Source organism: Bombyx mori, chromosome 27, assembly GCF_030269925.1.
Source record: "Bombyx mori chromosome 27, ASM3026992v2".
In the NCBI taxonomy this organism is placed as follows: domain Eukaryota; kingdom Metazoa; phylum Arthropoda; class Insecta; order Lepidoptera; family Bombycidae; genus Bombyx; species Bombyx mori.
In genome coordinates, this window is record NC_085133.1 from 9,549,528 (window position 1) to 9,574,898 (window position 25,371).

Below are 25,371 nucleotides of genomic sequence, written 5' to 3' on the forward strand. Positions count from 1 at the left end.
TTTAGTAAGGATCCCTCATTTTTTTCAAAAATATTATAATAGCCTATGTCACTGGGGAATAGTGTAGCTTCCAAACAGTAAAGAATTTTTCAAATCGATTCACTAGTTTCGAAGCCTATTCAGTACAAACAAACAAACAAATCTTTCCTCTTTATAATATTAGTATAGAAGTATAGAAGTATATCGAATGAGTTCGGAATATCTTCAAACACACAAGAAAAACACAAACAAGATTTTTTCATAATGATTATAATATTGTAACAGATATATTACAATTACAATTCTACATAGGTTGCCATGTTGGCGACGCCACATCGGTTTAAGCCTCTTCGTATTCTGAAAAAAAATATAGATATTTAATTTTTTCACTATATGTAATAACACGCAATGTAACACAATCAGTCAGCTGACGCGTAGGGTCAACGCCCTGGTGGCTTCATGTGATGTAAGGAGCTGCTTTGACTTTCGACTACAGATCAATTAACTTTACGAAAAATTATAATTAACTATTAAAAATAAAAGTTGAAACAAAAAAGCTTTCGTTTTGGCAACCAAAGTTCAGTTACCTAACATCAATTTAATTGCTTGAGACTGATAATATATTAAATAAGCCCGCAAAATTATAATTTGCGTTATTACTGGTGGTAGGACCTCTTGTGAGTCCGCGCGGGTAGGTACCACCGCCCTGCCTATATCTGCCGTGAAGCAGTAATGCGTTTCGGTTTGAAGGGCGGTGCAGCCATTCTAACTATACTGAGACCTTAGAGCTTATATCTCAAGGTGGGTGGCGCATTTACGTTGTAGATATCTATGGGCTCCAGTAACCACTTAACACTATGTGGGCTGTGAGCTCTTCCACTCATCATCATCATCAGCCTTTATCTCTCCACTGCTGGATGTAGGCCTCTCTCATAGTCTGCCTGCATTTGAAACATTAAATCAAAGCTTCAATCTTATTCAATTACACTTCTGAATTCCACATCCAAACATACGATCGCTTCATTGCAGAAATATCCTAATTGCTAGGAACGGTGTGCGTTTATACCATAGTACCCATTAATAGCAGTCAAGCACTTAAAGAACTGGTGGTAGGGTTCTGTGTAGAAGCCCGCCCGGGTTGGTACCACCGTCCTGTCTATTTCTGCCGCAAAACAGTAATACTGTGTTCCGGTCTGAAGGATAAGATAGCCGGTGTAACATACATAAGGCTGCCCATCCAGGCCAGGATAGGCAGCGCATCTGAGTTACTGATGTAGTTTGGATGTCTATGGGCGACGGTTATCATTTCCCATCAGATGAGCCGTAAGCTCGTCTACCTATCGAAAGCAATAAAAAAAAAAAGAAAAAAAGTATAACTGAAATATTACAATTTGCATATATAAACCTCATGTATCCATCTTCACCCCAATTTCTGCCCCACCAGTTGAGCAGTATCCAATAATCCTGAGTATACCCGACTAATAACATAGCATGATTCAGATGCCACGACACGCAAAAGGGGTCATCGTAAACGCCGCTTCTGAAAAACGTGTTATTATCTATACATAAAAATATAAATAAAATTGGAGTGTCTGTATGTAATATTAAAATAACCGCTTTTTAATACATGCAGATGAATAACATACTCGCATATACGGTGCATATACCAAAATAACATTTTTTACAATTTTTGTGTCTGTCTGTCTGTCTGTTTGTTCTGGCTAAATTCTGCAACGGCTTAATCGATTTTGACGAGACTTTCACTAGTAGGTAGCTGATGATATAAGGAGTAACTTAGGCTACTCATTTTAGACTAGCTTCGTCCACCGGCGTCACCCGCGGTACGACATTAACCGCAGGCAACATCGCGGGACTCAGCTATCAATAATAAAATTTAATGTTTCCGAAGCGAAGCGAGGGCGGGTCGCTTGTCCAAAATATAAGTCGCGGCATGATCTATACATGATTAAAAAAAATTAAACGTGTAATGTGGTAAGCCTGTCGGTTGCGATTAGACCACAACTTGATGGACAGAGTCCATGCTTGTGGATTGCGTCGCGTGGCTGGAGCAGCGTCATGGTCAGGGATAGAAAGAATTAACTTTAAAGGGCGAATGATGCAATGGTATAATAATCAAAAGATTATGGGAACATTTCAAAGCTATTCCACAGTAAATACCTGATGAAACATGAAAATAGCGACCCAAGGGCCTAAGTGTCACCAGAGATTTTAAGTAGATGTAGGGTAGATGTCAGATACCTTACTGATAAAAACATAGTGTACTCTATTGAAATTTACAAAATACCTTTAGGATGTACTCTGTCAAATTTAATGGTCAAACTAGTGTTAAAACATTTCTACAGTCATACCTGTAAAGCTGAAAAGTGAATGGGGCAGCATTAACGGCGACAGCTAGAGGACCTACAGTAGCTAAGGCCTTCTCCATTGCTTCTTCATCGCCTGACGGAAGTGTGGCCCAACGCCGCGGTCTGGCGCGCACCAAATTGCTATCGTATCTGCAGTATCCTTTCTAGAAGAATATTAAAAATGATTACTAGAACTTTCCATAAGTTAATAAATAAGTCATCCAACGAAGTTGTAACTAGTGTTCGTATGGCTGCACAAAAAATTAACCGACATTTTGTACAATGGAAATCTTTAATGTCATTTCCAAACCGCTTCCATAACTTTTGTAGAAGTATTTGGAAAGAAGAACCCTTAAGCATTTTCATTTCAAGCGTTTAAAAATCTACTGTTTGTTCGTTCCTAGACTTACTGGGTCATAACAATCACAGAGAATTTGATTAAAGAAGTTGAGAACCTCTAACTAGAAGATTTGGAAAACTACTTCGGTCAGTCGGGTATGGTGTACCTAATCAACAAAGTAAATGTCAAAGCTGTTTAAGTATAATCTTGAAACTGCTTGTGTGTTTTAATCCTATCATATTTCTCTATTTCAGGTAGGGAGGGATATTTAGTTTTAGGTTATTCCTTCAGAGCATTTTGGGTAGTGATGTGATCACGACAGTGTTCAAATCCTCTATAAGGTATATTCTTTTCTAAAGCAAATGCGAAAAATGTAATTTGCATAAATTTGATAGTAAGGTATATTTCGTCTTGATATTGACAAATGTCAAGCTGGCTGGTATTCACGTTGTCATGTCTATAAACTCCGGTAAGCACTTTTTTATCAGCCCACTCAATTACACTGCTGAACATAAGCCTCCCGCAATGTTCGACACAATAATCGATCTCGCGCATACATCCAGCGGGTTCTTTTTTTTATTGCTTAAATGGGCGGACGAGCTCACAGACCACCTGGTGTTAAGTGGTTACTGGAGCCCATAGACATTTACAACGTCAATGCGTCACCCACCTTGAGATATAAGTTCTAAGGTCTCAGTATAGTTACAACGGCTGCCCCACCCTTCAAACCGAAACGCATTACTGCTTCACGGCAGAAATAGGCAGGGTGGTGGTACCTACCCGTGCGGACGCACAAGAGGTCCTACCACCAGTAATTACGGTTCCCGACACTTTTAGCAGATCGTTGGTAAAGACTTAACCGACCATTAATCATAAGACACAGACATGCGAGCTCAAGTACGACATGCGATTGGAGTCTCATTAAAGTTGTATTGTATCAGAGAATTGTGGAAAAGTGAAGAATACGACCAATAGCAACACCTTACCTTTCCAACATACGGATAATGGGACTCCATAACCAGGCCCTCTCTGGCTGCATAACGTAGGGCTCCCCTCAAGGATCCTCCGTCGCATCCCATATTGCCGTCTTTAATGCTGCAGTCCACGATTTGTTGAGGACTAATAAAAATAAAAGTTTATCGAGAAACTTGTTGTTCGGGGTAGGATTAATGGTAAAAGATCTCGTGGACGAAGCCCCATGCGCTGGACTGATCGAGCGAAAAACCTTACCTTTTTTTTTCCTACCTATGCTGATAACCTTGAGAGGCAATTTTAGCTTCGCCCTAACGTTTGTAGGTGAGCTCACGGGGCTCAACCGGAGAGTTGCTAACACTGACCCTGGCAAGAGCAGTGCTTCGCAGAACCTACCACCGGATCGGAAACGCGACCCACTGAGAAGATCCGGCGAGAAACTCAGTGGGCTAGACCTTACCAAAACCCAACTTAACGAGTGCGTGCGCCAAGCTTTAATTCGAGAACTATAGACAACATCTTTCAAGGCTTTAATAAACAAAGATTTCCACATGACCACTACTGCTCTACCAAGAGCAACCGACTATGATGATGATGAATAAAAATAAAACCAACTGTTTGTTTTTCTAAGCGTCTTACATTTTATGAACGTTTTATTAACGTTAAACACTTTGTAATGTTATTAACAAAGACTGTATTCCAGATACCTATCTCATACAATAACTATATCAATAATTTTATTTTATCTTTTATCATTGTCATTTTCCTGTGTCCACTCCATCTCTTTCCGTTGGTATCGTATTTGTCACAATTGATACTTCTTTCTCTTGTCTCCTGATAGGGGAGATGCATTGACGATGTTATGTCTATGGGCTACAATAACTACTGAATATTAACCTTCTTGTTCTTCGTGCCCACATTCCATATTATCTATGATCGATACAGCAAGTGCTCTTATCATGCTGCATAGAGATTGGGCATACATTTTACGACCTGTCTGACTTCAACCGTATTGATTTACTTAATCCTGTGTTCTCTGAAATTCTCAAACCAGTACAACAACAGATTGAAGTATAAAACAGTGTCGACTAAGATACGTTATGTGCATACTGATGATACCACGACTGATCTGACCACCGCGTATTTCGAAAAAAGAGAAGATACCTGAGCTCATTCCACTCCCCGTGTCTCTTGTATAGCTGAGCCTGCAAAGCATGGGTTACGGCAAAGGCATAACAAGCACCACATTGCCATTGCTCCTCTCGTCTCGGCTTGAAACCTTGATCCCGCCAATCTATCTGCAAACAAAGCAGGTTGGAAAGTATTTTTGGAGGGGTAAACAACAAAGGGAAGATCTTCCACCGAGTCCGTAAAATTGCACAGTAGTTTTGAAGTCGTCGTGGCCTAAAGGATAAGACGTCCGGTACATTCGTGTTGAGCGATGCACCGGTGTTAGAATCTCAGGCGGGTACAAATTTTTTTAATGAAATACGTTCTCAACACATGTTCACGATTGACTTCCACGGTGAAGGAATAACATCGTGTAATAAAAATCAAACCCGCAAAATTATTATTTGCGTAATCACTGGTGGTAGGAAAGTGGGAACGAATAACTTGCCTAAATGTATCCAATTCTTAGCTGTATATTTTATTTTTATTTTTGATGTTAATGCAATGTCGATTGCACCTATAATTGAGGTGACATCTGCCATGAACTTTTGTCAATTTGTCAATGTTTTGTATTGATGATCACTTTGTTGGTGCAACTTATTAAATAAATAAATAAATAAATAAATTCATAAGCGACAGTGATTTTGTCGAATTGTAAGGCGGTTGCCCAAGTAGTGACGGATAAGTGTGTCGCCACAACACTATATTATTCAACACATAAAACACTTCACAAACACTTTAAAATTCTCAATTCGCTTCTTCCGCTTCGCTTCAGGTGATCTGTTCGCTGTTTCGCTTCGTGTAGTTCCGATTACTGACTGCCTGCGTGCCATCTCTGCAACGCTTTTATACTCGAGACGAAATCCCAATAATCGTCGAGAATATTCCACAAGTCACACACACATACACACACATCGAAAGTACGATGTGTGTTTCCGCTATCTGACAACAGATGGCGTTGTACTTCTCGAGCGTTCTAGATGCTACTAGATCCTTCGACATTTATTCGACTATTTGGCGATAGATGGCGTTACTCTTACCGGCGTAATATTAAACATATCATTATCTATGCGTCGGTTCGATCTTTGTCATCTGCTTCGCGTTCGTCTTTTAAGAAGGCATTGAAGATACCGCCTGCCGCCAATCACGTCCGCCCTCGTTCCATTTCTTTACTTTTTTTTCTTTTCGAATCCCTGTCAAGTCTCTGTCTTAGTCTATGTCCAGTCGTTGCAGGTCTTATGTCCTCTCAAAGAGGTTGCACGCCACGACAATGCGAGAAAAGAATACATTAAACGTATCAAGCACTTAATTCTGGTTTATGACCGTAGTTGAGTATAATACAATTTGCAAATATTTTAATACTTAATAAAACAAACAAACTTAATGAACGCAAACAAATAAGAATTAGGACGTATTCCAAACCCGTACAGACGGGTAACACCATTTCGCCTGAATCCGTAACGCGGTTCTTTTGGAACGGCGGGACAGCTGTTATACAGTTGAGGCTTCGACCTCGTACCTCAACGCGGACTGTGACGATGTCTACGGGCTCTTATAACTACTTATTAGTGTTCTGCTACAGGTGTACCAGGTGAGCTCATTTATAACAACAAAAAAGTTAAAACCGCCTGCATCTCAAAAGCTTAGCTCCAATTGAGTTTATTTGTTTTAATTAACTTTATGTACGAGAATCCAGTGGCGGACTTAATGCCTAGAGCTTTTCAAACAAAGGTGGTACATACAGCCCTGTTGTAGGATTATTAGTTATAATGCATAATTGAAAAACATATTGTATATTTTATGTTAAATACACGCGGCATTCCCAAAACCCAGCCTAAGCATATTATAATATCATTAAAATTACATACAATTTACGCATACACATTCTACTTAAACTTATAAATTCTGCCACCATCTATCTACCTTAATTCATTAATTTAAGTCTCCGTTTATCGTACAACAGCTGCCCCACCCTTCAAACCTAAACGCATTATTGCTTTACGGCAGAAATAGGCATGGTGGTGGTACCTACCCGTGCGGGGCTCACAAGACGTCTTACTACCAGTACATACGCAAATTATAATTTTGCCGCTATAATTTTTATGATACGATGTTATTCCTTCACCGTGGAAGTCAATCGTGAACAATAAGTACGTATTTCATTAGAAAAATTGGTACCCGCCTGCGGGATTCGAGCACCGGCACATTCGCATCGCTCAATACGAATGCACCGGACGTCTTATCCTTTAGGCCATGACGACTAGACCAATCGGTGGTAGATTCTGCGAAGCACGGCTCTTGCTAGGGTTCGTGTTAGCAACGTCATCAAGTTTGAGCCCCGTGAGTTCACCTACTAGCCACGGTTACGCTGGAATAGCATCTCAAGGCTACCAGCTTAGGTAGGCAAAAAAAAGACTAGACCAATTTAATTCAGAATTAGTTGACTTACCAACTAACTTTACTAACCCTTTTCGGCACTTTGCAGCGTCTGTTATGCCTATACGCGGTCTTGTGGTGGTCTTCAGCTGGATCGAAGAGCGGGAATGCTTTGATCAGCTTCAAAACTTTGCCGAAGTATTCTGTGACATGCTGAATGAAAACGGAAATATTCAAATGATTATTTATTTGTTGGAGAAGCCACAATATATTATTTTTTTTATTGCCCTTGTAGGCAGACGAGCATACGGCCCACCTGATGGTGAGTGGTTACCGTCGCCCATGGACTTCAGCAATGCCAGGGGCAGAGCCAAGCCGCTGCCTACCGCTTAATACTCTCCACAAGCCTCTTTTAAAGAAGGACATGTCATAGCGTTCGGGAAACACCGTGGAGGGGAGCTCATTCCATAGCTGGATGGTACGTGGCAAAAAAGACCTCTGGAAACGCACTGTCGATGACCGCAGTGGCTCCAGGTAGTATGGATGAACTCTACTCCGGTGGCGGGCGGTGCGATGGTAAAAACAACCATCGTCAGACATCGTAGGGGCGAATAGGGGTGATCGAGCTGTATTTATGTAGCTAGTCGCTTGATTTGGCCCCGAATGACATAATACGTGGTGAACTTATCTCCCTTCAATCCAGTCCTTAGTGTTCATGTTTTAAGGCTCATAATATAATTTTAGGAATTAGATGACTTGTGCTGTTCGTATAGTTGGGCCGGAGTTAGGACGCGAGGGTCATGACCCCATGTGGTTGTAGGATGGGTATATGGGTGTATTACGTAGCTTTGTCGCTTTTCCACCAGTGTCTGATCTCCGCCAAGGCAGTACGACAATAAATAACCACTTAACAACAGATAGGAAGTCGTAGGAACCGAGCTCCCCTTACATAAGAGAAATAAATTGAAAATATTTAAGATAATTTCTCAAGGCTATATAATATAATATATTAATAGTCACGTATTTAATAAAATCTCGCTGAAACCAAAGCCTTTCACCCTCCATATGAGATCGCCTGGTATGTAAGCCTACTTGAACGAAAACCCCTTTAATTTCACAAGCTAATACTTTAATATAAGTAGTATTAAATAAAAAAAATAAAATTAAAAAGCGGACGGATAGCGTGGTATGGACATGTGATGTGAAGAGAGAAGATGCATTTGACTAGAAGATGTATGGAAATGGTAGTGCAAGGTAGAGGGGGAAGAGGTCGACTGAAGCAGACATGGATGGACTGTGAGTGACGATATGAGAGAGAGAAGAGTGAGTGTTGAGCTGACGGCTGATAGAAGAAAATGGAAGAGAAAAATCAGTTGTGCCGACCCCACCTATTGGGATAAGTGGGAAAAAGAAGAAGTATTAATAACTCGATGGTCGATTAAAATATTTCATACTTACCATATCTCCAAAATGATTCAAATGTAATGAGTACGACTGTATTCCCGCTAAGTACTCTCTGTTGTGTCTCGCAACCCGTCTCAAGTTCTGCCGCCATTTAATTAGCGCTGCCATCTCGTGGTGCGTAGATGAATACAATTTATTGTGAATTGCCTGAAAAAAATAGTTTATATATTTTATTACAGATGGCGCTGTTCTCAAAATGTAAACAGGGTTTTAGATTTTTCCGCTCGTTGGACTGCAGAAATTTTTGGTTTTCTGGAACTTTCTAATTTTTTTTTCCATATCAACGTTCGTCTGAAAAGTATCTCAGACATCTCTAGTAGACAAACTCTTTCTTCAATCTGCAATCAATATTGTGAAGTACTTAATATTTTCGAACTTGATATTTGTAAGGAGTTTGAAACGAAATTCGTTAAAGTCGTGCTCCTTCACCAATAGACAGTGTCCACTTCGATAAAGCGGCACGACACGAGAATCCTCTCATCGTGGCCGCCGGAAACTGCATAGCCGATCCTGCGGACCAAATGGTAAACAGCCGACGTCGCCCAAAAATCCTATTTTAGGTAGGACCTCTTGTGACTCCGCGCGGGTAGGTACCACCACCCCGCCTATTTCTGCCGTGAAGCAGTAATGCGCTTGGGTTTGAAGGGTGGGGCAGCCGTTGTAACTATACTTAAGACCTTAGACTTATATCTCAAGGTGGGTGGCGCATTTACGTTGTAGATGTCTATGGGCTCCAGTGACCACTTAACACCAGGTGGGCTGTGATCTCGTCCACCCATCTAAGCAAAAAAATAATAATGCAGTATTCTATTAATGTTTTGTTAAAAAATATACATATATCACGAAATAAAACTCTCTAAATGCTGATAAAATTTATTGAATACAAACATCACATGCCCAATAACCGTATTAAAACAAAGAGGTTATGTCCGTTACATCTTTAGAATTGAAGTGCCATAACTAAAAATTTTAATAAAATAAGTTTTGTACTTCGAACGACTTATAAGCATGTTTTATATCATCATCAAATAAATAAAAATAAAGTGTATCTTTGTAATATTAAAATAACCGCTTTTTATTAAATGGGTATGAATGTATATACGATACATATACCAAAATAACAATTTTTCCAATGTTTGCATGTCTGTCTGTCTGTTTGTTTGTCCCGGCTAATCTCTGGAACGGCTGTACTGATTTTGACCGGACTGTCACTGGCAGATGATGTAATAAGACGCAACGTAGGCTACTTCTATTTTAGAAAAAATCTAAAATTGTTATCAAATAAAGTAATGTTTTGTTTAATTCCACGCGGACGAACTCGTGGGTACAGCTTATAAAATGAAACAGTCTCTTTTAGTCCAGAAAAGGACAAATATACTATTTCCATCTCTTTTAAATTAAGAGAATACCTTAAAGTATTAAAATCGAAAACCAAAAAAATTACAATTCTTCAATTACATTTTTGGAGTTTACCAAAAAACAAGAATTATGGCTTATGCCACTTCAATTCCGAAGGCGCGATGTAACAACACAAGCAAAATAAAAACCCATATCGATATGTTAAGATACTGTGATACGCAATGGCCCTCTAACATCTTTTGATAATATTCTTATGATAAATAATAGATAGATATAGAGATAGATAATAGGGCAATGTCTTCTATTTTCTAATGTTTGCACGTGATTATATTTTCATATTGTTTACTGGCTGATGTACATATTAATGATATCGTTCATTAAAAACGTTGGGTAAATATTTATCCTTTTGGTGGATTTCAATGATCGCAAGCTTCGATCAATAATACTACTAGATTCGCGATTAGCGCTTCAAAAACGGCCCGAAAAATAAGACCACAAATAAATTTGTGGTCTTATTTCAAATTAGTATGGTCCAATCATAGCCAACACTAAGACGTCAAAACGCTGCAATGCGCGTTCAAAAACTGAGTAAAAAACCACCGTAACACCAAGGTTTTGGAAGGAATATCTTTTTTTGGTAAATTTATATTATTAAGTGTTTTTCATAAAATAATAAACACAATTATATTGTAAATAAAACACAATTTACGAATATTGTAATTGTTTGGCCAAAGTTTGCAACAAGGCACCAACTATTGTAACAAACATCACCTTTTCTTGGACAGGGAATGCATAGAGTAGTTTTGTTATTTTATAATGTTATTTTTGTTTGTAGATTTCCTAGTAGCCCCTTGTCGCTGTGCACAATGGATATATATTGTCGTGAAAGAAAGAGGAGAAGAAATATAGAACTCTTATAAAAATTCTAGAATTGTTCAATGGTGGTGGCAAATCAATGCAAAAAAGTATTAAAAAAACTTTATATGTATGTGTAAATATTTTAAGCGTATATGCTGAAAAGGATTTGTTTTCTGGGGGAAACGAACACAGCCATAAAATAAGCCTAAATTAAACTGATTATAGAAAAATTCATTGATATAAGATTACATTATATTTGTAAAAAAGAAACCGCTCATATAAAAATGACTTCTAAAAGACAGCTTTATAACAAACTGAATCTGTTTAAAGATAATTAAACCTACATTATTGTTTTAATTACTTCTGTATAAAGAATACGTGGAAAACATGTTTCGTGTTTCCTTTCATAATTTTTTTACTTTATTCAATTTTATTTTTTATCACCTATTTGTTGTAATAGCGGCAATGTAAAATATTATCTACTACTTTTTTGAATCGGTCAAAAATAGTTGCGACCATACAAAACAAACCTAAAACAAATATGTATATGTCGCAGGCAATTTGTATGATTCCGCCGTTTACAAACGGCGTCGTCATTATAAAAACGCTCGCCGTTATGTAAAATGCCGAAGGCAAAATGATAACTGGTTCAATTGTTATAATTTCGACACTGGTTGTAGTTTTAGGGTGACCATAATAAAATGTAGTTTATACCTATATTAATCAGACTTTATTTCCGCAATCAAATACTAATGAAGATTTCAAGTAAGACTAAATTATGTGCTTTGATTCTCTAGAAGTACTTGCCTAGTTAAAATATTTAAATAACAAAACAACATTTAAATGACAATAATAAAACTTCTAAGGTAATATGACCCTTTCAAATAAAAACAAACAGGTCATAATAATATGTAAAATCATATTTTGTAGTCTGAAGTATTCATCATTCTTAGAAGACATTTCCCTAAATTAGTAAATTAAGATTATTTAAAAAATAAACGATTCTTGATTTATTTTTAAATAAAAAGAAACAAAAGTAACAATAAAAATGTATATTACTTATTTGCGCATGTCCCATTTCATATCTAAAAAACACCAAGGCATTATAATATGTAAGTTACAAAGCAGATAAATTGACATAACGATACGAATAAATCGATCGCCCTTCTCTCAATAATAAATCTATCCTTCATTTGATACTGAATTTTGTCTCGACCACCATGTCCGCAACCTCTATTGTTCGCGACGGACATAGATAGTGTTAAAAATAGTTATAAGAAAATGTCCGTAATAAATAGTTGTGTTAGAAAATAGTTAAAATAGAGAATAAATAGTTATAAATGTCCGTAAATAGATAATATGTTAAAAATAGGTTAACATAAATAGAGATAATGTAAATAGGAATAGTTAAACATGAAAATAAGTAATTTGTTATATTTTGTTTGTAAATAAAGACTTCTCAGACCCGAGCAATTCGGGTTTCGTAGCGGTCACTCGACAACGCTGCAATTGGTCCGCGTCATGCATCACTTGGCGGATCGGTCCAACGCGCGCCAGTACACGGCCGCAGTCTTTCTTGATATCGAGAAGGCCTTCGACCGTGTCTGGCATGCGGGACTGATCCACAAGCTGTTGCAGAACACGGACCTCCAGCACGCCTACGTGCGACTGCTGGGGTCGTACCTGGAGGGAAGATCCTTCCTTGTCGCGGTCGAGGGCGCCAAGTCGTCGGTGCGCCCAGTCACGGCCGGAGTTCCGCAGGGGAGCGTCCTGGCACCATTCCTCTACGCTCTCTATACCAACGATATTCCCACGCTCGAGGGCAACCTACAAGCGTGGGAAGCCGACGTGAAGTTGGCGCTGTTTGCCGACGACAGCGCCTACTTCGCGTCATCCAACTTCCCCTCTGCGGCCATTTCGAGGATGCAGAGGTTATTGGACTTACTGCCCCAGTGGCTAGACCGATGGAGGGTCGCGGTCAACGTGGGGAAGACTGCGGCTATTCTCTTCGGTCCAGTCCGCACAACAGTCGTCCCGGGACAGCTCAGTCTCCGTGGCGCTAATGTCGAGTTTAGATCCAGCGTCCGGTACTTGGGGGTCGATATCGACCGGAGTTTGAGGATGACCGCCCACGCCATGTCGGCGTTGGCGGCAGCTCGCTATGCGAGATTCCTCCTCCGGCCGGTGTTGGCCTCCAGGTTGCCGGTCAGGACTAAGCTCGGCATTTATAAGACGTATGTCCGTTCCCGTATCACGTACGCAGCTGCGGCCTGGTATCACCTCATCCCGCAGGGTATGCGGGAGAGGTTACAGGTCCAGCAAAATCTGGCTCTTCGCACGATAGTCGGAGCAGGGCGTTACGTCAGAAATGACGTAATCGCCCGGGATCTAGATGTGGAGTCGCTCGAGGAGTTCATTCGGAGGCTAGCTCGTAATATGTACGAGCGGGCTGACGGTGGACCCCACGAGCATCTCCACAATATAGCTCCCTTGCACGCCAGACCACCTGATGGTAGGGCGCTACCAAGGGAGCTACTGGAACCCCCGGCTATGGTAAGATAGTCGGCTTAACCGGAGTGATATGGGAGTGCTCATAATGAGTGCCCCCATGGGACTGAGCTGTCCACACTCGTCACTTCCCCCCACATTGTTGGGGTGCCCCCCTATGGGGACCCATTTTCCACCCCCGAGGGTGGACCACTCCCCCGTTTGGGGAGTGTTTAAGTCGGCCCCTCCCCGTGACGGACTTCCCCTTCTGGGGAGCCCGGAGCGGGTGAGCGCCATACTAGTGCCGCGGCTCCCCCTCTGACTTGTAGAGGCGGGGCCGCGGCATGGGGCCGGTGGCGGGCCCCTCGTATCCGCTGACTGTTGTCCTGTGCTGTTGTAAATAGTAGTGTAGTTTAGTTTTAGTTAGTTTGTAGTTAGTCAGTAAGAAAGAAAAAAAAAAAAAAAAAAAAAAAAAAAAAAAAAAAAAAAAAAAAAAAAAAAAAAAAAAAAAAAAAAATTTAGCTTTAGGAAGCAGAGGACAGCAGCCGGCGCCGGGGTGTCACCGCCGCGGGCATCGAGCCGTCACCAGACTGCCCATCGTATTATATATAAGTATATATAGATGTAAATTGCCGCCGAACACGCAGCGAACAGCGTACCTATCCCCAAGTCCTCCCTGCATCATTTCACCCCTGCCCTATGATGGCAGGGAGTTTCAGCCCGGGTAGTGGGGTTTGCCCCGAGGCCCGTTCCGTACCCCCGAAAGGGGGTACGACGACCCTTCTTCTTTGTAAATAAAGATTGGTCCTCGTGGTCTTTAATTTGGCGTGGGAACGCAGGAGCGAGTCACAATACGGGCGACTAATAGAGCGACTAGGCAAACAATAGGCGAGCGAGGCGGCCGAGAGAACAATGGACGCCCACCGTGCTCGGACTCATAATAGCGCTGGCCGAGTGCGTGTGGGCGACCATAAATAGGGGGCCTACCTCGCTGCAAATTCAGTTCGAGACAGCGAGCCGACGAGTCAAGACCTCTCCAGAAGAAGAGGAGAGAGCCGTCGCACAAGAAGAGACTCGCTCCTACGCCCTGCGCCGGTCAAGCCACGAGGACCGTGTGAACGCCATACTTGAAGCCTTCGTTATTTTCCTCGAACCAATCCCAGCACCCGTTCCGCGACAGCCACTGCGGCAATACTCGAGCCACCACGTTTCAACGAGTAAGAAGTCTAAAAATCACACGTGGTGGCCGAAACCTGAGCGGTGGCCGTCCGGAATATTGGTCCTTCGAGAGCCGGATTCATTTGAGGAAGATCGAAGAAAATTGAAGATTGAAGATTGAAGAAATGGTGCTCACACGGTCCGAGAAGATGAGGTCGTCACGCCTTGACCGGCCCGGCAACGAAGCTGTCTCGGGCTCAACATCGCAAGACGCACAGCAACGAGCTGTGTCGGCCGCGCCGCGTTCGGGAGTGACGCAGGGACCGCCACCGATGGCGGCAACCTCCTCCCAGTCAACCGCGCCGCGTTCGGGAGTGACGCAGGGACCGCCACCGATGGCGGCACCCTCCTCCCAAGTGGAAAAGTGTCCGGGAGTGCCGCGGGGCTCACAAGCGATGCCCCCCTCCCGCCAAATATTGCCTACGCAATACTCGCCGGCGTCGCCAACGGGACCGAACAGCGGGGTCTGTCGTCGAGTGGTCAGACCTCCCAGCACCGCGACACCGGCAACAACTTCAGGCGACGCAGCAACGGAGAGCGTCGTATCCGCGAGCCAGAACAAGAAGGAGTCAGCGCTCGCGGCCAATCAAATAGTACACGGGTCCCACATCACGGACGCCGCTGCCAAAATCTCGACGACAGAAGAAGGCTCCACACTCCGCGACGGGATGGCGCCACCAGTACGAGGATCTTCAAGAAAGTCGAGTCAACAGTCACAACGGCTGTTGCTTATGGCGCGCCTCAAGGAAGAGCATCTTCGCGCCAAGGAAGAACAAGCCCGACTCCAAGCAGAGCTCGCCGCCGCCCGCATCTCAACATTAGAAGCCGAAGCGCTCGTTGAACAGGAGGAAGATGCGCGCACAACACTCACGGAGGACGAGAACGAGCAATCGCAGCACATCGATACATGGCTCAGTCAGCAACGATCGATCGCGCTACAGGGAGTCGAAGAAAGAGTAATGCAGCCAACACATGGATCACCAGCCACCATCGAGCAACCGCAACTGGAACTTCCCGCACCAATAGAACAGCTGAAGCTACCGGCCCCTGCCGCGGCACCGATTGCCGCACCTGTCGCAGCGAAGAGCGACATCGCCGAACTAGCAGCTGCCATCGCGACGGCCGCCCGCCAAGCCAGGCCCGGACCATCGCATCGGTACTACGGGGAGCTTCCAGTGTACAGTGGATCGCATCAAGAATGGCTCTCCTTCAAAGTCGCCTACGCCGAATCAGCGGACAGCTTCAGCGCCGCAGAGAACACTGCGAGACTTCGGCGTACGTTGAGAGGAAGAGCAAGAGAAGCGGTCGAAAACTTGTTGCTGCATTACACCGAGCCCGCCGAGATCATGCGGACTCTAGAATCGCGCTTCGGACGTCCAGAAGCAATCGCCGCAACGGAGCTGGAACGACTGCGCGCGCTGCCACGCTGCACGGACACACCGAGGGACATCTGCGTATTCGCGAACAAGGTGAACAACGTCGTCGCCGCTCTGAGGGCCCTCGACCGCGTACATTATATGTACAACCCGGAGCTCACTAACATCACATCGGAGAAGCTGCCGTCCACTCTACGCCACCGCTGGTTCGAATTCTCAGCGACTCAACCGGCGGGAGAACCGGACCTCGTCAAGCTGTCGCGCTTCCTGCAACGCGAGGCGGACCTGTGCAGCCCATACGCACAGCCGGAGCCAGAGACGAGAGTGGAGAACACCAGCGGTCGGCGGAAGACGGTGAATACGCCTCAGAGGACGCACACCACGCAAGCGAAGGAAGAGAGGAAATGCGCAGCATGTCAGAAGCCGGGGCACATCCCACAAGATTGTCCCGAATTCAAGAGAGCAGCCGTCAGCGAGCGCTGGGATACGGCGAAGCGCGAGAATTTGTGTTTCCGGTGCCTACGGTTCCGGTCCCGGGGACACGTGTGCAAGAAGAAAAAGTGCGGCGTCGACAGCTGTGAACGTACGCACCACGAGCTGTTGCATAAGAAGCCAGCATGGCAGAAACCAAAAGAAAAAGAAGAGGCGGTCACCTCGACGTGGGCCGCAAGAAGTGCGACAGCCTACCTAAAGATGGCGCCAATTACCGTTATCGGACCGGCGGGAGAAGCAGATACATGGGCCCTGCTGGACGACGGGTCAACGATCTCGCTGATCGACGAAGGCTTCGCGAGACGAGTGGGCGCCAAAGGACCGATTGAACCCCTCTTCATCACTGCCATCGGAGACAACAAGATAGACGCAACACGCTCACGACGCGTCCCGCTGAAGCTATGCGGACGCACGGGGGAACCGCAAGAACTGAACCTACGGACAGTCAACGGCTTAAAATTAACACCACAGCGACTGAACATCGAAGTCCTCGCGTCGTGCCACCACCTCACCGACCTCCGCCATCACTTCAAAACGAGCTACGCCTCGCCGAAGATCCTGATCGGCCAAGACAACTGGCACCTGCTGGTGACGGAGGAGATGCGGACGGGACGACGCGATCAACCAGTGGCGTCTCGTACTCCGCTCGGGTGGGTCGTGCACGGAGCACACCCGGGAGGCAAGAGACAGCGCGTCAACTTCGTGGGACACGCGACGACGGTCGACACGAACATGGACGAAGCCCTCAAACAGTACTTCGCGATCGAGGGACTCACCGTCGCCGCCAAGACACCGAAAAACGATCCGGACGAGCGCGCGCTGAAGATCCTGCGAGAGACCACTCAACAGCGACCCGACGGCCGCTACGAGACCGCACTGCTGTGGCGTGAGGAGGGCCTGAAGATGCCCAACAATTTTGAAGCCGCAATGAATCGCCTGACGTCCGTAAAAAAGAAACTGGAGAAGGATCCAAATTTGAAAGTGCGCTACAAGCAACAAATGGACGCACTGGTAGCAAAAGAATACGCCGAAGTAACTCCGTCGACGGGTACGAAGGATCGAACCCGGTACCTGCCACACTTCGACGTAACACATCTCAAGAAGCAGAAGAAGATTCGCGTCGTGCACGACGCCGATGCGAAAAATAGAGGGAAGAAACCCAAAAGACTTCCTGCTCACCGACCCGGACCTGCTGCAGTCGCTACCCGGAGCGATGATGCGCTTCAGGCAGCACGCCGTTGCCGTCTCCGCGGACATCGCGGAGATGTTCATACCGATAGGCGTCCGAAGCGAGGACCGCGACGCACTCCGGTACTTGTGGAGGGAAAACCCTTCACGAGAACCTATAGAATACCGGATGAGATCCATCGTCTTCGGCGCGAGAAGCTGACCTGCAACCACCATCTACGTGAAGAACCGACTGCAGTACCCGGACGCCGCCGATCTCAAGCTCCACACGGACGTGGACACCAACAAGTACGCCCACGACGCCGCGTTGTACTGGCGCGTGGAGACGCCCGACGGGGAGATGAGGACCTCCCTAGCCAAAGACCGAGTCGCAACCGTGAAGCTAACTTCGATACTGCGTCTCGAGCTACAAGCCGCCGTGATGAGCAGCCGCATGGCCGCGGCCGTCACGGAAGAACACAATAGAAAGCCAGACACGAGTGTTCTGGACCGACAGCGCCACCATAGAGGAGAACAGCACTGTGGAGGAATAGCGCTGGGTCCCCACGAAGGAAAATGTCGCCGACGACGCCACTAGAGAACTACCCGTCGGCTTTGAAAGAAACCACCGCTGGTTCATAGGCCCGGAATACCTAAGACGGCATCCGGATGATTGGAAGAAGCAGCTGCCCTTAGGGAAGGCCAAGTTGCGCCAACGAATGAACCTCCGATAACGACTGAACCTCCATGCCCCATGGAGACAATAGACATCGACCCGTCCCAGAACGTAAATATCACTCTGGGCGACCCACAGCCCCCACTACCACCCCGCCCGCAGAGAGAGCGGCGCAGTGGTCGACAGGACACGCAGCCTGCCGGCTTCGCTGCCTGGCTCCTCTCCCTGTGGGAGAAACTGTCCGAGGTGATCTCCGGAGTAATCCGAGAGATCGCCTCGGGAGCCAGTCCCTTCGGGGCCTTGCTCGCGGGGTTCTACCGGATGATTGCGCAGCTCAATGGCTAGCCAGGAGCTGCGCATCATCTATTGGAACCCCGACGGGATAGGGTCCCGGAGGTCGGAGCTGATCCGACTCGCCCAGGAGTATGACCCGCAGGTTATCCTCCTGGGTGAGACCAAGCTCAAACCTCGACAAGATTTTAGGATGCCCAACTACTTCGTGTACCGACGGGACGAACTGACCTCCAACGGGCGCCCGTTCAGGGGCACTGCGGCGCTCGTCAGGAGGGACGTGGTGCACGAGGAGCTTGAGCTACTGACCTTCACCTCTACCAGAACGGTCGGGGTGAGGGTCCACGTACCGGGGGCCGAATTGCGGATTTATGCCGCGTATCGACCCCCGGGTCCTGATTTTGTCGAGGACGATATTAGACGGGCCTTGAACCATGATCGCCATCCGGCCTTGGTGGTCGGGGACCTCAATGCGAAACATGTCGCTTGGGGCTCCCGAATCATCACGGCGCCCGGAAGGCGATTGTACGAGGATGCCGAAAGGGGGGACTACTGCGTGGTCGGCCCCAACGAACCCACCCACGTTCCAACGTTGGCCCGGTACCAACCGGACGTCTTGGACGTGTGTGTTCACAAGGGGCTACGGTGCCCTCTAGCGATAGAGGCACTGTACGACCTGAGTACCCCTCACCTACCGATCTTGGTCACGGTGGGTTTGGGGCTCACTCGGGTCGCGACATCCCCTCTCAGGCCTAGGGTCGACTGGCAGTCCTTTACGGGACTGCTGGCCGACCAATCCTTGTTTCAAGACCCGTCTACCCCTGATGAGGTCGACACGGCGGCTTCCCGTCTCGTCGACACCATCAGGGGAGCCCTGGACCAAGCGACGACTCTGGTACCCAGCGGGGGGCCCAGAGCGGAACTCCCGGTGCACCTCAAGACGTTAATTCGTCGGAAGAGGGCACTTAGGAGGCTCTGGGCGACATCTAGGTGTCCCAGGATTAAGCGCGAGCTAAACCGACTTGAGGATGAGCTGGCGACTAAGATGCGGACTTACCGGGGTGACACCTGGGAGGGGAGACTGTCGGACGCGTCCGACGACCGTACGATGGCCCCCCTTCACCGCATCTGTCGCCGGCTCACGAACAAGCCTTTCCCCACTTGCCCCTTGGAGGACGAGGGGGGAAGACGGTGTTTTACACCGTTGGCTCGTGCTGAAGTCCTGGCCAACTCGCTGGAGCGGCAGTTCACTCCGAATGTCTCTGCACCCTCGATGGTTGCATTCCATCGGGAGGTGTCAGAGGGCGTAATCCAACTCCTCAAACCGGAATCGCCGGGAGTCGAGCTGGGAGGTGACGATCTAGTCACTCCCAGGGAGGTGCGCCTCCTCATCAAGCTGATGAAGAGGCGCAAAGCCCCCGGCGAGGACGGTATTCCCCCCCTCGCCCTACAAAATCTCCCTCCTTCAATCGTGTCAGCAATGACACGATTGTTTAATTCCATTCTCAGGGTAGGACACTTCCCTGGAACTTGGAAATTGGGCAAGATTATCGTCTTGCCCAAACCCGGCAAGGACAGGAGAAAGCCCTCCAGTTACCGACCGATTACCTTGCTGTCGCACGTGGGCAAGTTGTTCGAGCGGCTGCTCCTGAGGAGAATATCGCCGTATATTCTCCTCAGGCCGGAGCAATTCGGCTTTAGAAGCGGCCACTCGACGACTCTGCAACTGACCCGTGTCCTGCATCACTTGGCGGACCGGCGAAACTCGCGCCAATACACGGTCGCGGTCCTTCTCGATATCGAGAAGGCCTTCGACCGTGTGTGGCACGAGGGGCTGGTCCACAAGCTGCGGGACGCGGGCCTACCGCACGCTCACGTGCGACTGCTCGGGTCGTATCTGGAGGGCAGAACCTTCTTTGTCGCGGTCGAGGGCGCACGGTCTTCCGTGCGTCCCATTACGGCCGGGGTTCCCCAGGGTAGTGTCCTATCACCTATCCTATACGCCCTCTACACTAATGACATCCCCACACTGGAGGGTCACCTTCGGGCGTGGGAGGAGGACGTGAAGTTGGCCTTGTTCGCTGACGACTCGGCCTACTTCTCGTCCTCTCCGTTCCCCTCTGCAGCCATTATGAGGATGCAGAGGCTTTTGGATTTACTGCCCCAGTGGCTGGACCGTTGGAGAGTCGCGGTCAATGTGGGAAAGACCGCGGCCTTACTCTACGGTCCGGTCCGTATCAGAGTCGTCCCAAAGAAACTCAGCCTCCGAGGTGTGAATGTCGAGTTCAGGACCACGGTCCGGTATCTCGGATGCGACATCGACCGCTCCTTGAGCATGGTCGCGCACGTCAACCGAGTCATCGGTCAGACTCGCGCGGCCAGGTTCTTGTTGCGGCCGGTGCTTGCGTCCGGGCTTCCGACCAGGACCAAACTCGCCATTTACAAGACATACGTCCGTTCCCGCCTCACATACGCTGCTGAGGCCTGGTATCACCTGTTGTCGCCGTCCCAGCGATCTAGGTTGCAGGCCCAGCAGAGTCTTTCCCTCCGCATTATCGTCGGGGCCGGGCAGTACGTCAGAAATGACGTTATTGCCCGGGACCTAGGTGTGGAGTCGCTCGTGGAGTTTGTGACTAGGCTCGCCCGTAATATGTACGAGCGAGCCGAAAATGGGCCCCATGAGCATCTCCACAACATAGCCCCGTTGCACGCCAGACCACCGGATGGTACGGCGTTGCCGCGGGAGCTATTGGTACCCCCGACGATCATTCGGAGTTAAAGCTCCTCGCCGGCTGTGAGGCCGGGGAGGACCTATGAGCGCCCCTCTCGGAGCTGAGTTTCATCAGCCTCTAGTCCCACGCCTCTTGCCCGTTTGGCGGGTCTCCCGTATGGGGACCGCGGCTGCACCCCGTAGGTGCAGCCTCATTTCCATTAGGGGCTTTGACCCTACCCCCCACCCCCTTTTGGGATGGGGTGTTCATACCCGCTACAGTCCTCCCTCCCATCAAAATTGTAACAATGGGGAGAGGAGGGGGAGGACTCTAGCGAGGAGTGCGGCTTGCTCTCTCCCCCATGCTAGGTTAGATTAGGTTATGTTAGGTTAAGTTAGATTAGGTTTAGGTTTAGGTGTGACGGCGCGCGCTGCCCCGGCACTCCACGGAGTGCAGGAACGGCGCGCTGCTGTCACTTAGATGTAAGTTAGATTAAGTTAGGTTTACTTTAGCTTAAGTTAGGTTAATATTAAATTGTAAAAAGAAAAAAAAAAAAAAAAAAAAAAAAAAAAAAAAAAAAAAAAAAAAAACATTGTGGAGAGAAGCGGCCGCCCCCTGCTGACGACGAAGAAGATAGAAGAGAAGGAAGAAAGAAGAAAAAGCGGTCCCACCCAACATCACAACTCCAAGCCTGCTTCACTCAGTCCTGCAGCGCACCACCCCTGCCTCGATAGGCGGGGAGTTATATGCCCGGGCAAAGGGGTTTCCCCGAGGCCCGCTCCGTGCCCCCGCAAGGGGGTACGACGACCCCGACTGACTGCAAATTCAGTTCGAGACAGCGAGCCGACGAGTCAAGACCTCTCCAGAAGAAGAGGAGAGAGCCGTCGCACAAGAAGAAGAGACTCGCTCCTACGCCCTGCGCCGGTCAAGCCACGAGGACCGTGTGAACGCCATACTGAAGCCTTCGTTATTTTCCTCGAACCAATCCCAGCACCCGTTCCGCGACAGCCACTGCGGCAATACTCGAGCCACCACGTTTCAACGAGAGTAAGAAGTCTAAAAATCACACGTGGTGGCCGAAACCTGAGCGGTGGCCGTCCGGAATATCTATGAATCTCTAACAATACATCGTAATATTCTTCCAACGGTATTACATGAACGGTTGGACTGCCAAGGCTATTCCTTTTTAAAATAAGGTAGTCCAATTCACTGATGCTCATAAGCTCGTATTTTTTTTACCTGCAGGAGTCCTCCGGGAACCAGATTATGTGGCCACCTTAGCAGTTTTTAGGTGCCGGATAACCTCAAAAATTTTACTATTTGTCCAAAGCTTTTTACAGCTTCCATTTGAGAATTGTATCATTTTTTTTAATTCACTATAATATAAACCTTTAAAATCAGAATTATTTTCTAAAATGTCTTCTCCACACGAAATATTTGCAGTTTTCAGTTATTTTTTGAGACACAAAATGACGCCATTGTTATTGTTTTGATCAACAGTGGCGCGCGTGGTAAAAAAAATGAGCTAAATACTTCAATTTGCCGCGGCATTATGAAAACGGAGTTTGAATTGTCGATGTTATGTTGTGGCATATTATAAAGTGATACGGCAATATACATTTTGCCTTCGGCATTTTACATAACAGCGAACATTTTTATAATGACGACGCCGTTTGTAAACGGCGGAATCATACAAATTGCCTGCGACATATATTCTGTTACTCTATGTCTTCCAATACTTACTGTGTTCTGAGCATTGAAATGTAACACCAAGAACTACATCTAGTTCCACAATACAATAAGCACGAAATTTTAAACAAATATTTTTAACCTTATATATTAGGCTTTAAGTATCATTTTAGAATAAATATTTTTGTACTGATGACTTTTTATGTTCAAGTGACATTTTAAATTTATTCCATAATATTCTTTTTCTGACGAAAGGACCTAAATACATATATTTTGCAATGGTAATTAAACTTTATGTTTAAGTATTAAGGTTTATAATAAACTGAAGTCGTTAACATTATTAAACTTTTTTCTAAGAAATGAAGATGTTTTCGTGTCTGCAAACGTGGCCACTGACTGGAGCGTCTTATTTTTGTTCCTGATCCTTAATCTAGTACTATTATTGATCGAAGATCGCAAGCATTGATTTGGTTGGCAGAGAAATGATCATGTGACAAAAGATTTTTATGATATTTTCGCCAAAATCTTTCTACCGATATTACTCCTTTCAATTTTTTTTTATTATTGCTTAGATGTGTTGACGTGCTCACAGCCCACCTGGTATTAAGTAGTACAGGAGCCCATAGACGTTTACAATGTAAATGCGCCACCCACCTTGAGATAATAATACGAGTTCTAAGGTCTCAATATAGTTACAACGGCTGCCCCACCCTTCAAACCGAAACGCATTACTGCTTCACGGCAGAAATAGGCGGGGCGGTAGTACCACACAATACACATCACAAGCTAAAAAGATACATAAAAAACACAAGTAAAAAAAACAATATCTGGCTTGCAACAAAAGCTATGTGCGCACGACAAAACAAGACAAAGTGCTGAATTTGTACACAACGTTCCTTACAATTAGACGATTAATTAATATAAAAATATAACAAATGTATTGTACGAGAAACTGGCCCAAACCAGACCAAACACTGGTAGTAGTATGTGCCTCTGATACGGATCATATATACAGGGACGTCTTAAATTAGGCTGGGGCCCTTGGGCACACAAGAATTTTGGGGCCCTTTTGGAAAGTAAAAAAAGCGAATTATAATAACATCTTTTTAACAGAGTAGGACCATTTATTATAATCAAATACAGTATGATATAATATGTCATTAATGATATTAGAATGCTGCTGGTTTTTTGGTTTGAGTCGATGGTGTACTTAGTAAATTAGGTAGGATGCGTTCGGAAATATTATTAATTAGTACAGTAGGAATAGGCGCAGTCATCGATATAATGGCGTAGTATATGCCTTGTAAATACCTTACCTTACCTTACCTTCTGATATACCTATACCTTCCAATACATATACCTTCTGATAAGATTACTGATTTGTGAAAAAAGTGTAATGTGTGAGAGAAATTGTCGGTCCTTCGGGGCCCCCTGAGAATGGGGGCCCTGGGCACGGATCCCGTGTGCCCTTATGGTAAAGACGGTATTGCATATATACAATGAATGCGTTCCGATTTGAAGAGCATGACACTTTATACCATAAAATTGAGGCTTAGAGTCTCTAGTCGGTTGAGTTCACTTTGTAATTTCTATAATCCAATTAAGCTCATGCGCGAAAAAATCATGAAATGCTTCCTCACCTTATACTCGTGCCAGTGCCTTCGCGGCAAATGCTCGTGAACGAGCAGACCTTTCAAAACATGCTTCTCCATCAACCCTTCATCTCCAACGCACTCACTATAATTATACACATTCAATACATCCTTAAACCTTTCAGTTCTGTCGAAGAACATTAGGGCATCTTGCACAAACCCATCCAAGGATGTCATAGGACTTCTGTGAACGCGATTATTCTTGTATTTCATTATCAAAGATTTAATTTTTAACGTGTTTTCGGTGATATTGACGCAGTTAACCAGTGAAACTTGTAGTAATAGAACAATCAACATCATTTTCGTGATGCTTGTGCGATCGTGAATTATAAATGAATTTATTTATATGAATACATCGATTGTAATTCGATATGTTTGATCAGCGTTGTAATTGTATACGTTATGAGGTTTTGTAACAATGCAATTATGTTTTCCTGATATTTTTAGTGCAAGCTAAGCAGTTCAGAAGCGCTTATGCCGCAATCGAGTAACACGTGATGTTATATCTCAGTTATTTAGTGAGATCGAAGACGTAATTAATTAATACACCATATCTTGTATAACAATGCTCTGAGGGATTTTTCTTTTTTTTTATTGCTTATATGGATAGACGAGCTCACAGCCCACTTGGTGTTAAGTGGTTACTGCATCCCATAGACATCTACAACGTAAATGCGCCACCCACCTTGAGATATAAGCTCTAAGATCTCAGTATAGTTACAACGGCT

General features: G+C 45.7%; 1 protein-coding gene and 1 long non-coding RNA gene across 5 annotated transcripts; one reads left to right on the forward strand and one right to left on the reverse strand.

Annotated features, from left to right (window-relative positions):
- Positions 1-213: 213 nt before the first annotated feature.
- Positions 214-25,047, reverse strand: LOC778511 (cathepsin L-like proteinase). 4 transcript variants are annotated; one of them, XM_012691030.4, is made up of 8 exons: positions 24,632-25,047; positions 8,662-8,814; positions 7,294-7,416; positions 4,822-4,955; positions 3,672-3,804; positions 2,349-2,509; positions 1,385-1,519; positions 214-336 (listed from the first exon to the last, which is right to left on the reverse strand). In XM_012691030.4, the coding sequence occupies exons 1-8, from the start codon at positions 24,941-24,943 to the stop codon at positions 276-278; spliced, it is 1,212 nt and encodes a 403-aa protein (XP_012546484.1). In that variant the 5' UTR covers positions 24,944-25,047; the 3' UTR covers positions 214-275.
- Positions 10,448-11,241, forward strand: LOC134201553 (uncharacterized). The gene is made up of 2 exons (XR_009976907.1): positions 10,448-10,663; positions 10,862-11,241. It is a non-coding gene; the product is annotated as an uncharacterized LOC134201553 (long non-coding RNA).
- Positions 25,048-25,371: the final 324 nt, after the last annotated feature.

Coding starts and splice junctions, on each gene's coding strand:
- LOC778511 (XM_012691030.4), bottom strand. CDS start 24,943: ATGATGTTGATTGTTCTATTACTACAAGTTTCACTGGTTAACTGCGTC. Junction 3,805..4,821: donor GGGGAGTGGAATGAGCTCAG/GTATCTTCTCTT, acceptor TATTTTTATTAG/TCCTCAACAAATCGTGGACT. Junction 1,520..2,348: donor TTCACTTTTCAGCTTTACAG/GTATGACTGTAG, acceptor CACGTTTTTCAG/AAGCGGCGTTTACGATGACC.